Source organism: Panulirus ornatus, chromosome 32, assembly GCF_036320965.1.
Source record: "Panulirus ornatus isolate Po-2019 chromosome 32, ASM3632096v1, whole genome shotgun sequence".
NCBI lineage: Eukaryota > Metazoa > Arthropoda > Malacostraca > Decapoda > Palinuridae > Panulirus > Panulirus ornatus.
Window position 1 is genome coordinate 1,001,153 of NC_092255.1, and position 17,621 is coordinate 1,018,773.

Consider the following 17,621-nt stretch of genomic DNA (forward strand, 5'->3'; position numbering starts at 1 on the left):
CCTGGGCACATTAGGTCTTCAAACCGCTCTGATATTTTCCTCCATAGGTGGCACTACTCAGGCAATCTATTTAGTTTCGATGGTTTTCCTGTACAGAAGAGACCATTTCCAAGATCTATTTACCTATTGTTCTGATGGAGATTTTCTTCAATGGATGACATTACCCAGGAGACTGTTCAGTTTTTGTGTTGATGTAGGATCTCAACATATGGCACAACTCGAGGATGTGTTTAGTTACTCTTCTGATGTAAATTCTCCCCAACACTTGGAAACTACTTTAGTGATCTCATCGACTGATAACATGGACAACCAGTAAGTGTTAGACATTTGGGTTTTTGAGTATATCTTTTTCTACCTGTGCTTTGTCTGTCTGTCTATATTTTCATTGTGTATGTGATATGTATTACAAGGAGAGTTTTACACTCATAACCCCATCTCTTAACCTTGATTATATACCAAGTCTACTTCTATGTGTGTATACACAGAAGCACAGCCTGAGCCACGTGCCCATTTATCAAACACCTGGTTTGGGTGTTGGCTGACTGCCCTGCTTCCCATTCGAACCGTTGCACTAGACCACGGAGGCCCGTGTCTGTATATGTCTGTGTGAAGGGCACACTTAAAGACAGATGTATGGATTACATAGAATTAGTAAATCATAGCAACGGACAGACATACACATTCAGAGAGACAGTATGTATATCGCCGGAATTACAGAATGAAACTTACATATAAAGAAACAATATGACAGTTTATATCAATATCCGTCTACATGACACAGACAACAGAACCCGACTCCTGCAAGCCCATGGAAGCATGAATTCTGGGTTCACATTCCCTATAACGGCTTGCGGCCCTAATACAGGAGGGGGAGACTCTGGCCCACGGGGGGAGGAGGTGGGGTGTGCGTGACTTGCTGGACCCTCTGGTGGTAGGTGTGAGTGAGGATCTTGACAGTGACAGTACCGCAGCGGATGCTCTCTGGTCCACACCACACAGCCCTCGAGGGAGTCGTAACACTGTCAAAGTGTGGTGGGTGGTAACTTTGTGTTCATCTCTGTTTGTAACACTGTTTGGCGGTTTGGTGGTAACAGTGGTGTGGTAGATGGTGACGCAGTGTTATAATGAATGGTAGGTCGGTAACGTTGTGGTGGTTTTTGAGCTTGGTAACATTGTTTTTGGTAAGCTGTGATGTGGTAAGGCTGTGTTATGGCTGTTGATGAGGTGGTAACATTGTGCTATGGCGAGTAGTGATGTGGTAACACTGTTCTATGGTGGTAGGTGAGGTGTTAACTCTATTATGGAGGGTGGTGAGGTAGCAACACTGCTATGGTGCGTAACACCGTGCTATGGTAGGTGATAAGGTGATAACACTGTGCTCTATTGGGTGGTGATACGGTAACATTGTGCTATGTTAGATGGTGAGGTCATAACGCTGTGCTATATTGGGTGGTGAGATGTTAACACTGTGCTATGTTAGGTGGTGGGGTGATAACATTGCTATGGTGGGGTGAGTTGGTAACATTGTACTATGGTGTATGGTAATATAGTAAACTTTGCTATGGTGGGTGGTGAGTTTGTAACACTGTGCTATGGTGGGTAGTGAGTTTGTAACACTGTGCTATGGTGGGTGGTGAATTTGTAACACTGTGCTGTGGTGGGTGGTGAGTTGGTAATACTACATATTGATAAGTATTTGTTTTTCCCTTATCTCCAGGGATTTATTAAGGGATGACTTTCCCTTATCTCCAGGGATTTATTAAGGGATGACTTGAAATACTTTAAGTGAAACTCAAATTCAGTTAATTGCCATTGATTAAGGAACACTGATACAAAGGGCACAGATGAAAAAGCTAATTGCTTGATTTTTCTGTTCAGCAAAGTAGTGGTGGACGCACACACATAAACCTTGGATTCTACCTGATGATAAAGAAGAGGAGGGTTTAAAGTTTCTGAAGATTAAGATGTTTAGGAATGATACAATTTCAGCCACTGCTCGTGATGGGTAAGTTAAAAATTATTCTGACTTGTTTCAGATAAAAATTTGTATGAAGCATGAATATGATGAATTATGACTAATTCATATCTACTCTATATCTCTTCGGCCCTCCTCTTGAAAATAACTGTAGGTACGGTCATTTATCCTGAAAATATAAAGAAAGAGGCAGGGGGTCAAGAGAAAGGTGCAAGAGGTGAAAAAGAGGGCAAACGAGAGTTGGGGTGAGAGAGTATCATTAAATTTTAGGGAGAATAAAAAGATGTTTTGGAAGGAGGTAAATAAAGTGCGTAAGACGAGGGAACAAATGGGAACTTCAGTGAAGGGGGCTAATGGGGAGGTGATAACAAGTAGTGGTGATGTGAGAAGGAGATGGAGTGAGTATTTTGAAGGTTTGTTGAATGTGTTTGATGATAGAGTGATGATAGGGTTTTATGGTCGAGGTGGTGTGCAAAGTGAGAGGGTTAGGGAAAATGATTTGGTAAACAGAGAAGAGGTAGTAAAAGCTTTGCGGAAGATGAAAGCCGGCAAGGCAGCAGGTTTGGATGGTATTGCAGTGGAATCTATTTAAAAAAGGGGGTGACTGTATTGTTGACTGGTTGGTAAGGTTATTTAATGTATGTATGACTCACGGTGAGGTGCCTGAGGATTGGCGGAATGCTTGCATAGTGCCATTGTACAAAGGCAAAGGGGATAAGAGTGAGTGCTCAAATTACATAGGTATAAGTTTGTTGAGTATTCCTGGTGAATTATATAGGAGGGTATTGATTGAGAGGGTGAAGGCATGTACAGAGCATCAGATTGGGGAAGAGCAGTGTGGTTTCAGAAGTGGTAGAGGATGTGTGGATCAGGTGTTTGCTTTGAAGAGTGTATGTGAGAAATACTTAGAAAAGCAAATGGATTTGTATGTAGCATTTATGGATCTGGAGAAGGCATATGATAAGAGTTGATAGAGATGCTCTGTGGAAGGTATTAAGAGTATATGGTGTGGGAGGCAAGTTGTTAGAAGCAGTGAAAAGCTTTTATCGAGGATGTAAGGCATGTGTACGCGTAAGAAGAGAGGAAAGTGATTGGTTCTCAGTGAATGTAGGTTTGCGGCAGGGGTGTGTGATGTATCCATGGTTGTTTAATTTGTTTATGGATGGGGTTGTTAGGGAGGTGAATGCAAGAGTTTTGGAAAGAGGGGCAAGTATGCAGTCTGTTGTGGATGAGAGCTTGGGAAGTGAGTCAGTTGTTGTTTGCTGATGATACAGCGCTGGTGGCTGATTCATTTGAGAAACTGCAGAAGCTAGTGATTGGGGTTGGTAAACTGTGTGAAAGAAGAAAGTTGAGAGTAAATGTGAATAAGAGTAAGGTTATTAGGTACAGTAGGGTTGAGGGTCAAGTAAATTGGGAGGTAAGTTTGAATGGAGAAAAACTGGAGGAAGTGAAGTGTTTTAGATATCTGTGAGTGGATTTGGCAGCGGATGGAACCATGGAAGCGGAAGTGAATCATAGTGTGGGGGAGGGGGCAAAAGTTCTGGGAGCCTTGAAGAATGTTTGGAAGTCGAGAACATTATCTCGGAAAGCAAAAATGGGTATGTTTGAAGGAATAGTGGTTCCAACAATGTTGTATGGTTGCGAGGCGTGGGCTATGGATAGAGTTGTGCGCAGGAGGGTGGATGTGCTGGAAATGAGATGTTTGAGGACAATATGTGGTGTGAGGTGGTTTGATCGAGTAAGTAATGATAGGGTAAGAGAGATATGTGGTAATAAAAAGAGTGTGGTTGAGAAAGCAGAAGAGGGTGTTTTGAAATGGTTTGGTCACATGGAGAGGATGAGTGAGGAAAGATTGACCAAGAGGATATATGTGTCAGAGGTGGAGGGGGGGGGAACGAGGAGAAGTGAGAGACCAAATTGGAGGTGGAAAGATGGAGTGAAAAAGATTTTGAGTGATCGGAGCCTGAACAAGCAGGAGGGTGAAAGGCATGCAAGGAATAGAGTGAATTGGAACGATGTCGTATACCAGGGTTGACATGCTGTCAATGGATTGAACCAGGGCATGTGAAGCGTCTGGGGTAAACCACGGAAATTTCTTTGGGGCCTGGATGTGGAAAGGGAGCTGTGGTTTTGGTGCATTATTACATGACAGCTAGAGACTGAGTGTGAACAAATTGGGCCTTTGTTGGTTTTTTTCTAGCGCTACCTCGCACACATGAGGGGGAGGGTGTTGTTATTCCATGTGTGGCGGGATGGCGATGGGAATGAATAAAGGCAGACAGTATGAGTTATGTACATGGGTATATATGTATATGTCTGTGTGTGTATATATATGTATACATTGAGATGTATAGGTATGTGTATGTGCTGTGTGTGGATGTGTATGTATATACATGTGTATGTGGGTGGGTTGGGCCATTCTTTCGTCTGTTTCCTTGCGCTACCTCGCTAACACGGGAGACAGCGACAAACCAAAATAGAAAATAAAATAAAATAAAGAAACATTAAGGTTCACTTAAGTTGTTTTGGAAATTATCATAAAAATTATCACTATCTTCATTAATAGTACTTATCACTCAGGTCACATTTGTTCCTGCTGAGGTTTATCTTCTCTAATCAATGCTGTGTATGTGTATCTGACAAGGTCCACATTCAGTTCAAGATATGGCTGTCCAATATAGTTCTCATGAGTTCAGATTCTCTATAGATTTCCATACCTAAAAATGCCTCAAGCTATGCTAAATATTCAGTAAAAAGTTCTCTATAAGCATCCCTGGGCTGAATGTCCTGCATGGAATGAGCTCTCAACATTATTTCCTACCTTGAGCTATACTAATATATTTATATGGGAAAATCATACATTCTGTCCTACCAAGGCCTGTCTTAACTAATTTGCAGGAGGAAACTCAAAATTTTAGCCTTTCTAGGGATGCACAGCCATGCCTTACCAGGCATTACACTGTACTCCTGTACACAGCTTACACGCTCACGGGAATGTCTCCTATAAATTTCTACTGTTTTCAGGTATGAGAAATTTGACTGTGCCCATGCAGTGGCTCTCATTGCCTTCATTGGACTCTTATCTAACTTTCAGGTTGGTCATCTCAAGTTTCTGTCTTATGCTGAACATAGTGTTGTCAGTCAAACTGGTTAAGCACTAGTAGAGCTTAATATCAAAACCTCTGGAGTACACATGTTTCTCCTACCCAATGTACAAATTATGAGACATCTAACAGTGAACAAAAAAAATCCATAGAATACATAGTCTCATGTTATAACAAAACCCATTACCTTTATACCAGGACATCATAGATGAATTCACCAACATTAGGAAAAAACGACGCAGGCGCAGAAGTGATATTGGTGAAGTTCCATACCTCCATCTGCCTCAGTACTTTCACTTGGCTGATTTAATGAGTGGAGCCCAGTGGTAGGTGAATCATGTTATCATTATTTATTATTGCCCCAGAACTCCTTTTTAAGAGAGGGTCCTGGTGCTATCCAGGATCTCTCTTCCAGAGGCTCCTGCAGCCTAAAGCTGTGCTATTTGCAGTAAAAGGGAAATGATGAATTCCTTTGGAGTAAGAAGTTCTTTTATTAGACTGAACTCTCAGCGATAAAGCCTCCTTAATGGTAACTTTCCACTGGCAGTGTGATAACACCTGTGAATCATTTTTTTTTTTTTTTTTTTTATACCTCGTCGCTGTCTCCCGCGGTTGCGAGGTAGCGCAAGGAAACAGACGAAAGAAATGGCCCAACCCCCCCCATACACATGTACATACACACGTCCACACACGCAAATATACATACCTACACAGCTTTCCATGGTTTACCCCGGACGCTTCACATGCCTTGATTCAATCCACTGACAGCACGTCAACCCCTGTATACCACATCGCTCCAATTCACTCTATTCCTTGCCCTCCTTTCACCCTCCTGCATGTTCAGGCCCCGATCACACAAAATCCTTTTCACTCCATCTTTCCACCTCCAATTTGGTCTCCCTCTTCTCCTCGTTCCCTCCACCTCCGACACATATATCCTCTTGGTCAATCTTTCCTCACTCATTCTCTCCATGTGCCCAAACCATTTCAAAACACCCTCTTCTGCTCTCTCAACCACGCTCTTTTTATTTCCACACATCTCTCTTACCCTTACGTTACTTACTCGATCAAACCACCTCACACCACACATTGTCCTCAAACATCTCATTTCCAGCACATCCATCCTCCTGCGCACAACTCTATCCATAGCCCACGCCTCGCAACCATACAACATTGTTGGAACCACTATTCCTTCAAACATACCCATTTTTGCTTTCCGAGATAATGTTCTCGACTTCCACACATTTTTCAAGGCTCCCAAAATTTTCGCCCCCTCCCCCACCCTATGATCCACTTCCGCTTCCATGGTTCCATCCGCTGACAGATCCACTCCCAGATATCTAAAACACTTCACTTCCTCCAGTTTTTCTCCATTCAAACTCACCTCCCAATTGACTTGACCCTCAACCCTACTGTACCTAATAACCTTGCTCTTATTCACATTTACTCTTAACTTTCTTCTTCCACACACTTTACCAAACTCCGTCACCAGCTTCTGCAGTTTCTCACATGAATCCGCCACCAGCGCTGTATCATCAGCGAACAACAACTGACTCACTTCCCAAGCTCTCTCATCCCCAACAGACTTCATACTTGCCCCTCTTTCCAAGACTCTTGCATTTACCTCCCTAACAACCCCGTCCATAAACAAATTAAACAACCATGGAGACATCACACACCCCTGCCGCAAACCTACATTCACTGAGAACCAATCACTTTCCTCTCTTCCTACACGTACACATGCCTTACATCCTCGATAAAAACTTTTCACTGCTTCTAACAACTTGCCTCCCACACCATATATTCTTAATACCTTCCACAGAGCATCTCTATCAACTCTATCATATGCCTTCTCCAGATCCATAAATGCTACATACAAATCCATTTGCTTTTCTAAGTATTTCTCACATACATTCTTCAAAGCAAACACCTGATCCACACATCCTCTACCACTTCTGAAACCACACTGCTCTTCCCCAATCTGATGCTCTGTGCCTGCCTTCACCCTCTCAATCAATACCCTCCCATATAATTTACCAGGAATACTCAACAAACTTGTACCTCTGTAATTTGAGCACTCACTCTTATCCCCTTTGCCTTTGTACAATGGCACTATGCACGCATTCCGCCAATCCTCAGGCACCTCACCATGAGTCATACATACATTAAATAACCTTACCAACCAGTCAACAATACAGTCACCCCCTTTTTTAATAAATTCCACTGCAATACCATCCAAACCTGCTGCCTTGCCGGCTTTCATCTTCCGCAAAGCTTTTACTACCTCTTCTCTGTTTACCAAATCATTTTCCCTAACCCTCTCACTTTGCACACCACCTCGACCCAAACACCCTATATCTGCCACTCTGTCATCAGACACATTCAACAAACCTTCAAAATACTCATTCCATCTCCTTCTCACATCACCACTACTTGTTATCACCTCCCCATTTACGCTCTTCACTGAAGTTCCCATTTGCTCCCTTGTCTTACGCACCTTATTTACCTCCTTCCAGAACATCTTTTTATTCTCCCTAAAATTTACTGATAGTCTCTCACCCCAACTCTCATTTGCCCTTTTTTTCACCTCTTGCACCTTTCTCTTGACCTCCTGTCTCTTTCTTTTATACTTCTCCCACTCAATTGCATTTTTTCCCTGCAAAAATCGTCCAAATGCCTCTCTCTTCTCTTTCACTAATACTCTTACTTCTTCATCCCACCACTCACTACCCTTTCTAAACAGCCCACCTCCCACTCTTCTCATGCCACAAGCATCTTTTGCGCAATCCATCACTGATTCCCTAAATACATCCCATTCCTCCCCCACTCCCCTTACTTCCATTGTTCTCACCTTTTTCCATTCTGTACACAGTCTCTCCTGATACTTCCTCACACAGGTCTCCTTCCCAAGCTCACTTACTCTCACCACCTTCTTCACCCCAACATTCACTCTTCTTTTCTGAAAACCCATACTAATCTTCACCTTAGCCTCCACAAGATAATGATCAGACATCCCTCCAGTTGCACCTCTCAGCACATTGACATCCAAAAGTCTCTCTTTCTCACGCCTGTCAATTAACACGTAATCCAATAACGCTCTCTGGCCATCTCTCCTACTTACATAAGTATACTTATGTATATCTCGCTTTTTAAACCAGGTATTCCCAATCATCAGTCCTTTTTCAGCACATAAATCTACAAGCTCCTCACCATTTCCATTTACAACACTGAACACCCCATGCACACCAATTATTCCCTCAACTGCCACATTACTCACCTTTGCATTCAAATCACCCATCACTATAACCCGGTCTCGTGCATCAAAACCGCTAACACACTCATTTAGCTGCTCCCAAAACACTTGCCTCTCATGATCTTTCTTCTCATGCCCAGGTGCATATGCACCAATAATCACCCACCTCTCTCCATCAACTTTCAATTTTACCCATATTAATCGAGAATTTACTTTCTTACATTCTATCACATACTCCCACAACTCCTGTTTCAGGAGTATTGCTACTCCTTCCCTTGCTCTTGTCCTCTCACTAACCCCTGACTTCACTCCCCAGACATTTCCAAACCACTCTTCCCCTTTACCCTTGAGCTTCGTTTCACTCAGAGCCAAAACATCCAGGTTCCTTTCCTCAAACATACTACCTATCTCTCCTTTTTTCACATCTTGGTTACATCCACACACATTTAGGCACCCCACTCTGAGCCTTCGAGGAGGATGAGCACTCCCCGCGTGACTCCTTCTTCTGTTTCCCATTTTAGAAAGTTAATACAAGGAGGGGAGGATTTCCGGCCCCCCGCTCCCGTCCCCTCTAGTCGCTTTCTACGACACGCGAGGAATACGTGGGAAGTATTCTTCATATTAACACCAATTTGCCTTTCCATCAGTTATCAATATAATTAAATAATGTGGCATCACCAAGTTCAAATTTAGCAGAGACTGACCTTGTCATACTAAAGTCAAGCTGTACTGTTCAGGTCAAGCAGTCACATAAGGTCAATTAAATCAGTCAGGTGTAAGTATACTGAAGATTTTAGATGAATGCAGGCTGAAATAGCTAGTGATTTCAAAAAAAAATTTCTTTATTCATCTTTTTGTGTGAATTAATCTTTTGAAGTCTCTAAGTATATAGTACAGCTTGCTGAGTACTGTACACAAGAAGCATCATCAAAACTGCGTAAATGGTAACAGTAGAAATATTAATCAGAATACATGAAAATGTGTTCTGTTTTGAATAACAATGTGATCATACTGTAATTGGGTTTAACTGTGTTATGTTGCAAGGTGACAACCATTACCCAGCTGATGTTTGAAGGATCAATTATCAAGGCATAATTTCATATGGTTTTTATTGCCTAAGTATGCATTTCACTGTAAATAAGATGTTGCCATTTCTCCATAAAACAATTACACAAATTTTAGAATTAGTTGTACTTTCAAGTTTTGGACCTTAACAAAAATTCTACTTGTGAATGTGACTGTGGTTCACAAATACATCCAGGGGGTTTCCCAATATCATGGAACATCTTTTTTGGTGAAGATGGCCAAGCTATTCGTAGTCTTCATATGAAAAGTGATCAGCTTTGAAAACAACAGGTAAAAATACCTTAATAACCCTGCCAAGTCAGAGGATAAAACAGACCTAAAACACTCATATATTCATCCCCAATCCACAACTGGCTCTCTAGCAAACAATGAAATAAACCTAAATTGGAGCTGTGCACAATGGTTATGCTTACATTGTATCATTTAAATCTCTATCTACCTAAAGATAAATAACTAATGACTAAAGGTTGCTAAAAAAAATTTGCAACTGTACAAAATGGTACGTTCCTCAAATTCTCAACTACAAAACACAGAAGCGTTTTAAAACCATTTGCTGCAAGGTAACAAAACATACTACACAAAAGGAAAAGGCCCTCATAGATCTTATTCTTCAAACATTGTCACAAGTTTCTAGTATGAAAGTAAACAATAATTACAACCCCCTACTCCATACACTTATCCTCTTACTAATAAACTAAATGGTTGTTAATGCAAGACAAAACATTCACTGACCAAAGAGATTTAGATGCCATGTCACTCAAGAAAAACTACCATGTGACTTGCAATGTTTTATTATTGCCTGTAGCACTGTGCCAGTAATTAACACCTTAAACAGATGATTTTTAAATCATCATAAGTATTTTTTGATGAAAGATAGTGAGTAAATATGAGTATTTATGGAAAGGAAGCAAGTATATAGGAATGAAATGTGGCATGATATCTGGGCTATTCATTGTTCTGGATGATGGAAGTATACTAAAAAGAGATGGACAATGAGACATATTTTTATTTAGGTTAAATTTTCTTTGAGTAGGGAGGACATGGTCCATCCTACACCAAAAACACTTCAATGGGCAGCAGAAGGAATGCAAGCAACAGCAGAAGAGGATATAACTGGAGAAGATGTCACGAATGAAAGCAATGAGACAGGTGATACAGTGGAAGACACAGCTAGAAAGAGAAGTGGAACAAAATATGAAAATCTTGAAGAAGACAGTGATGAGATTTTCATTACACAAAACCTCACAGGTATGAGAAAAGCATCTTGTGTAAATTTATTGAAAGCCTCTACATAAATATTGCCCAGATCATTAAATATAAAACTCCTGAATCACATGATATTATTGAAATTTTTTAAGTTTAATTCTTACAAGCAGGCAGCGTCATGATACAAAGTAATTATTATGTATAAAAGAAAATCTTGAACCACCTTGAGTGATGTGACTTTTTTATTATGATACACTGACTTCTAATTGATTCTGTATGTGACCCCAGGTGATTCAAACTATGGCCTTGCAGAGGACAGTAATCTGAGCTCTGATGTGGGAAGGAAATCAAGCCTCTTGACTGACTTAGCCCACATTGGTCTTCAATTAGCGGTTAGTAACACTCCCATTTCTTAATCCTGTGGCTTGCAAAAATTGGTCACAATGTGCCAACTATCCACATACTCTATAAACTGAATCTTTCTCAATAAATCATGGATGTACTCTTAATTCTCAAAAGTTGTACAATCCAATCAGCCAATGCTTTTCACTATGATCTTGTAACTATGACCTCTGATACAGCTAGAGCAAATTACAAGGCTAATCACTGCTACAAGTTATAGTTTTTTAAACAATGTTACTAACATAGGAACAGATTAAAAGATAGACTTAAGAGACTAATGTTATGCTCATGGCAGAGCAAAAGTTACATGAGATAGCATTCAAAAGAACATTCATTCATTGCAACCAATAATTATAAATATTCAGGCACATGAGCCATAGGATAGTGTTTTAATGATCAGAAAGGGGTTTATTTCAGATGTGGTTAGTTGACACCAGTGATGGTAGAGTGTCATTTGAAGCTGGGCATTCAGGTATATGCAGGGCCACCCAAACCCTGGCCAAAAGCCATGGCTGGATTGGATCTGTTGCTGCAAATCTCCTAAGGTATGAAAATCACTACCACAGTTAATTTTGCTGGCCTCAGAAGACCAAACTTTGGAACTCTTTATGCATCTTCCATGTCCAACATTGTTTTCTTTTGAAGTGGTAAGAATATCACTCACGTAGTCACTTAAGTGAATTTAGCAATCAAGCTTTAATAATGGAAGGAGTGCACGTGTGTTTGAAGATAGGTGATAGTGCAAGCAGTTTGAAACAAATGTGAGAATGTGTCAAGACTGTTTTATGTCACCTTTATTATCTAATGATTTCATAGATGGGGCATTTCATAAGAATGGAATTTACCACAATTACTATATGCAGTTCATGCTGTCTTGTTAGCTAAACTACAGGAAGATTTAGATAGAATGGTGAATTTCAGTAAGATATGAGTGAGGATCCTCAAAGTACATGCAAATAAAACTAAGAGTAATTTGTGAAAAGGAATTTTTTTTTTTTTTTTGCTGTCTCCCGCGTTTGCGAGGTAGCGCAAGGAAACAGACGAAAGAAATGGCCCAACCCACCCCCATACACATGTATATACATACGTCCACACACGCAAATATACATACCTCCACAGCTTTCCATGGTTTACCCCAGGCGCTTCACATGCCTTGATTCAGTCCGCTGACAGCACGTCAACCCCGGTATACCACATCGCTCCAATTCACTCTATTCCTTGCCCTCCTTTCACCCTCCTGCATGTTCAGGCCCCGATCACACAAAATCTTTTTCACTCCATCTTTCCACCTCCAATTTGGTCTCCCTCTTCTCCTCGTTCCCTCCACCTCCGACATATATATCCTCTTGGTCAATCTTTCCTCACTCATTCTCTCCATGTGCCCAAACCATTTCAAAACACCCTCTTCTGCTCTCTCAACCACGCTCATTTTATTTCCACACATCTCTCTTACCCTTACGTTACTTACTCGATCAAACCACCTCACACCACACATTGTCCTCAAACATCTCATTTCCAGCACATCCATCCTCCTGCGCACAACTCTATCCATAGCCCACGCCTCGCAACCATACAACATTGTTGGAACCACTATTCCTTGTGAAAGGGATGAGAAACCATATTAGATATTTAGGAGTGAAGTTCAGCAGGGATGACAGTAGTAAAAGCTTAAGTTGTGAGTAGCATCAGAGAAAAATTGATAGTACCCAGAAAGTTCTAACGAATACAAAAATCAAGCAAAAAAAAAACAAGAGGCTTATGTAAAGAAGGTGTCCAAGCTCTGATGTGTGGATGTGAAACCCAAGGTGTTTATACATCAGGATTAGTAAAATAAAAATATTACCAACACAAATGATGTAATCTGCATAGTAAACGTGGAATTCAGATGATAGATAGTCCAAAGAGTAATCATATGAGAAGGACATGTGATGCAAAGAAATAAAAACAAATGTACATGGATGAAAGTTTGTTATGATGGTCTGGCCATGTAAAACATATAGCAAATGACAGGAATTTCAAAATGTATATAGTGGTATAGTCAAAGATACACAAAGGGGGGAATACAATTGAGGAGATGGATAAACACAGCAAAAGTACTGACTAGGGGTAGGGATATTCTGAATGAAGATACTAAAGGAGTGATTGGGGATAGAATGTAAATGAAGCACTTGTGTGTAAATGTCATGAGAAAGAAGTCACTGGTCTTTGCAAATTAATCAACTATGGCAATTTTATAGTGGAAACTCAGAATGAAGAGGTTTACATGTAATTTCAGAGGCTGTATATACTGGATCCATGTCAGAAAATTGATGTGATATATTGATAGTCAGATAAAGAGAAATCTATCATCTGATGACTGAAAACACATCTTAATTTTTTCACCAGGCCCATTCTTCATTTGAGCAATAATGCCTTACGTTAAGGCTTCTTGTGGAAAGAAGGGAGAGTATGCAATCTGTTGGGGATGAGAGAGCATGGGAAGTGAGTCAGTTGTTGTTCACCAATGATACAGCTCTAGTGGCTGATTCAGGTAAGAAACTGCAGGAGTTGGTGACTGTGTGTGAAAGGAGAAGGTTGAGAGTAAATGTGAAGAAGAGCAAGGTTATTAGGTTCAGTAGGGTTGAGGGACAAGTTATTTGGGATGCAAGTTTGAATGGAGAAAAATTGTAGGAAGTGAAGTGTCTTAGATATCTGGGAGTGGAGTTAGCAGCGAAGGTTCTGGGAGCAATGAAGAATGTGTGGAAGGAGAGAACATTATCTCAGAGAGAAAATGGGTATGTTTGAAGGAATAGTAGTTCCAACAGTGTTATATGGTTATATGCAAGGCATGGGCTATGGTTAGGGTTGTACGGAGGAGGGTTGATGTGTTGGAAATTAAATATTTAAAGACAATATGTGGTGTGAGGTGGTTTGATTGAATAAGTGATGAAAGGGTAAAAGAGATGTGTGGAAATAAAGAGAGTGTGGTTGAAAGAGCAGAGCAGAAGATGGTGTATGGAAATGGTTTGGTCATATGAAGAGAATGAGTGAGGAAAGATTGACAAAGAGGATATATGTGTCAGAGGTGGGGGAACAAGGAGAAGGTGGAGACCAAATTAGAGGTGAAAGGATGGAGTGAAAAAAATTTTGAGCAACTGGAGCATAATGTCCTTAAAACATTAATTTCCAACACATCCACCCTCCTCCATACAATCCTATCTAGAGCCCATGCCTTGCAACCATATAACATTGTTGGAACTACTATTCCTTCAAATACACCCATATTTGCTCTCTGAGATAAATTCCTCTCCTTCCACACATTCATTATATTTAACATCTGTTTCCCACATCAGCGGGGTAGTGCCAGGAAACAGACGAAGAGTGGCCCATCCACACATTTACACACATATATACATAAACGCCCATACACAGACATTTTAACTTTCTAAAAGGGGAAACACAAGGAGGAGTCACGTGGGGAGTGCTCATCCTCCTCAAAGGCTCAGATTGGGGTGTCTAAATGTGTGTGGATGTAACCAAGATAAGAAAAAAGGAGAGATAGGTAGTATGCTTGAGGAAAGGAACCTGGAAGTTTTGGCTCTGAGGGGAACGAAGCTCAAGGGTAAAGGGGAAGAGTGGTTTGGGAATGTCTTCAGAGTAAAGTCAGGGGTTAGTGAGAGGATAAGAGCAAGGGAAGGAGTAGCACTACTCCTGAAACAGGAGTTGTGGGAGTAAGTGATAGAGTGTAAGAAAGTAAATTCTAGATTGATATGGGTAAAACCGAAAGTTGATGGAGAGAGATGGGTGATTATTGGTGCATATGCACCTGGGCATGAGAAGAAAGATCATGACAGGCAAGTGTTTTGGGAACAGCTGAATGAGTGTGTTACTGGTTTTAATGCACGAGACCGGGTTATAGTGATGGGTGATTTGAATGCAAAGGTGAGTAATGTGGCAGTTGAGGGAATAATTGGTATACATGGGGTGTTCAGTGTTGTAAATGGAAATGGTGAAGAGCTTGTAGATTTATGTGCTGAAAAAGGATTGGTGATTGGGAATACCTGGTTTAAAAAGCGAGATATACATAAGTATACGTATGTAAGTAGGAGAGAATGCCAGAGAGCTTTATTGGATTATGTGTTAATTGATAGGCGCGTGAAAGAGAGACTTTTGGATGTTAATGTGCTGAGAGGTGCAACTGGAGGGATGTCTGATCATTATCTTGTGGAGGCGAAGGTGAAGATTTGTAGGGGTTTTCAGAAAAGAAGAGAGAATGTTGGGGTGAAGAGAGTAGTGAGAGTAAGTGAGCTTGGGAAGGAGACTTGTGTGAGGAAGTACCAGGAGAGACTGAGTACAGAATGGAAAAAGGTGAGAACAAAGGAGGTAAGGGGAGTGGGGGAGGAATGGGATGTATTTTAGGGAAGCAGTGATGGCTTGCGCAAAAGATGCTTGTGGCATGAGAAGCATGGGAGATGGGTTGATTAGAAAGGGTAGGGAGTGGTGGGATGAAGAAGTAAGATTATTAGTGAAAGAGAAGAGAGAGGCATTTGGAAGATTTTTGCAGGGAAACAATGCAAATGAGTGGGAGATGTATAAAAGAAAGAGGCAGGAGGTCAAATGAGAGTTGGGGTGAGAGAGTATCATTAAATTTTAGGGAGAATAAAAAGATGTTTTGGAAGGAGGTAAATAAAGTGCATAAGACAAGGGAGCAAATGGGAACTTCAGTGAAGGGGGCTAATGGGGAGGTGATAACAAGTAGTGGTGATGTGAGAAGGAGATGGAGTGAGTATTTTGAAGGTTTGTTGAATGTGTTTGATGATAGAGTGCAGATATAGGGTGTTTTGGTCGAGGTGGTGTGCAAAGTGAGAGGGTTAGGGAAAATGATTTGGTAAACAGAGAAGAGGTAGTAAAAGCTTTGCTGAAGATGAAAGCCGGCAAGGCAGCAGGTTTGGATGGTATTGCAGTGGAATCTATTAAAAAAGGGGGTGACTGTATTGTTGACTGGTTGGTAAGGTTATTTAATGTATGTATGATTCATGGTGAGGTGCCTGAGGATTGGTGGAATGCTTGCATAGTGCCATTGTACAAAGGCAAAGGGGATAAGAGTGAGTGCTCAAATTACAGAGGTATAAGTTTGTTGAGTATTCCTGGGAAATTATATGGGAGGGTATTGATTGAGAGGTGAAGGCATGTACAGAGCATCAGATTGAGGAAGAGCAGTGTGGTTTCAGAAGTGGTAGAGGATGTGTGGATCAGGTGTTTGCTTTGAAGAGTGTATGTGAGAAATACTTAGAAAAGCAAATGGATTTGTATGTAGCATTTATGGATCTGGATAAGGCATATGATAGAGTTGATAGAGATGCTCTGTGGAAGGTATTAGAATATATGGTGTGGGAGGCAAGTTGTTAGAAGCAGTGAAAAGCTTTTATCGAGGATGTAAGGCATGTGTACGAGTGATTGGTTCTCAGTGAATGTAGGTTTGCGGCAGGGGTGTGTGATGTATCCATGGTTGTTTAATTTGTTTATGGATGGGGTTGTTAGGGAGGTGAATGCAAGAGTTTTGGAAAGAGGGGCAAGTATGCAGTCTGTTGTGGATGAGAGAGCTTGGGAAGTGAGTCAGTTGTTGTTTGCTGATGATACAGCGCTGGTGGCTGATTCATTTGAGAAACTGCAGAAGCTAGTGATTGGGTTTGGTAAACTGTGTGAAAGAAGAAAGTTGAGAGTAAATGTGAATAAGAGTAAGGTTATTAGGTACAGTAGGGTTGAGGGTCAAGTAAATTGGGAGGTAAGTTTGAATGGAGAAAAACTGGAGGAAGTGAAGTGTTTTAGATATCTGTGAGTGGATTTGGCAGCGGATGGAACCATGGAAGCGGAAGTGAATCATAGTGTGGGGGAGGGGGCAAAAGTTCTGGGAGCCTTGAAGAATGTTTGGAAGTCGAGAACATTATCTCGGAAAGCAAAAATGGGTATGTTTGAAGGAATAGTGGTTCCAACAATGTTGTATGGTTGCGAGGCGTGGGCTATGGATAGAGTTGTGCGCAGGAGGGTGGATGTGCTGGAAATGAGATGTTTGAGGACAATATGTGGTGTGAGGTGGTTTGATCGAGTAAGTAATGATAGGGTAAGAGAGATATGTGGTAATAAAAAGAGTGTGGTTGAGAAAGCAGAAGAGGGTGTTTTGAAGTGGTTTGGTCACATGGAGAGGATGAGTGAGGAAAGATTGACCAAGAGGATATATGTGTCAGAGGTGGAGGGGGGGGAACGAGGAGAAGTGAGAGACCAAATTGGAGGTGGAAAGATGGAGTGAAAAAGATTTTGAGTGATCGGAGCCTGAACAAGCAGGAGGGTGAAAGGCATGCAAGGAATAGAGTGAATTGGAACGATGTCGTATACCAGGGTTGACATGCTGTCAATGGATTGAACCAGGGCATGTGAAGCGTCTGGGGTAAACCACGGAAATTTCTTTGGGGCCTGGATGTGGAAAGGGAGCTGTGGTTTTGGTGCATTATTACATGACAGCTAGAGACTGAGTGTGAACAAATTGGGCCTTTGTTGGTTTTTTTCTAGCGCTACCTCGCACACATGAGGGGGAGGGTGTTGTTATTCCATGTGTGGC

At 41.2% G+C, this 17,621-nt stretch overlaps 1 protein-coding gene across 1 annotated transcript; it reads left to right on the forward strand.

The window, feature by feature from the left end:
• The first annotated feature begins 896 nt into the window (after nucleotides 1-896).
• LOC139758958 (uncharacterized) lies at nucleotides 897-16,204 on the forward strand. Its single transcript, XM_071680788.1, has 7 exons — nucleotides 897-1,032; nucleotides 1,879-2,005; nucleotides 5,000-5,069; nucleotides 5,278-5,405; nucleotides 10,452-10,666; nucleotides 10,913-11,016; nucleotides 11,444-16,204. The coding sequence occupies exons 2-7, from the start codon at nucleotides 1,965-1,967 to the stop codon at nucleotides 11,594-11,596; spliced, it is 711 nt and encodes a 236-aa protein (XP_071536889.1). The 5' UTR covers nucleotides 897-1,032; nucleotides 1,879-1,964; the 3' UTR covers nucleotides 11,597-16,204.
• The last annotated feature ends 1,417 nt before the right edge of the window (nucleotides 16,205-17,621 follow it).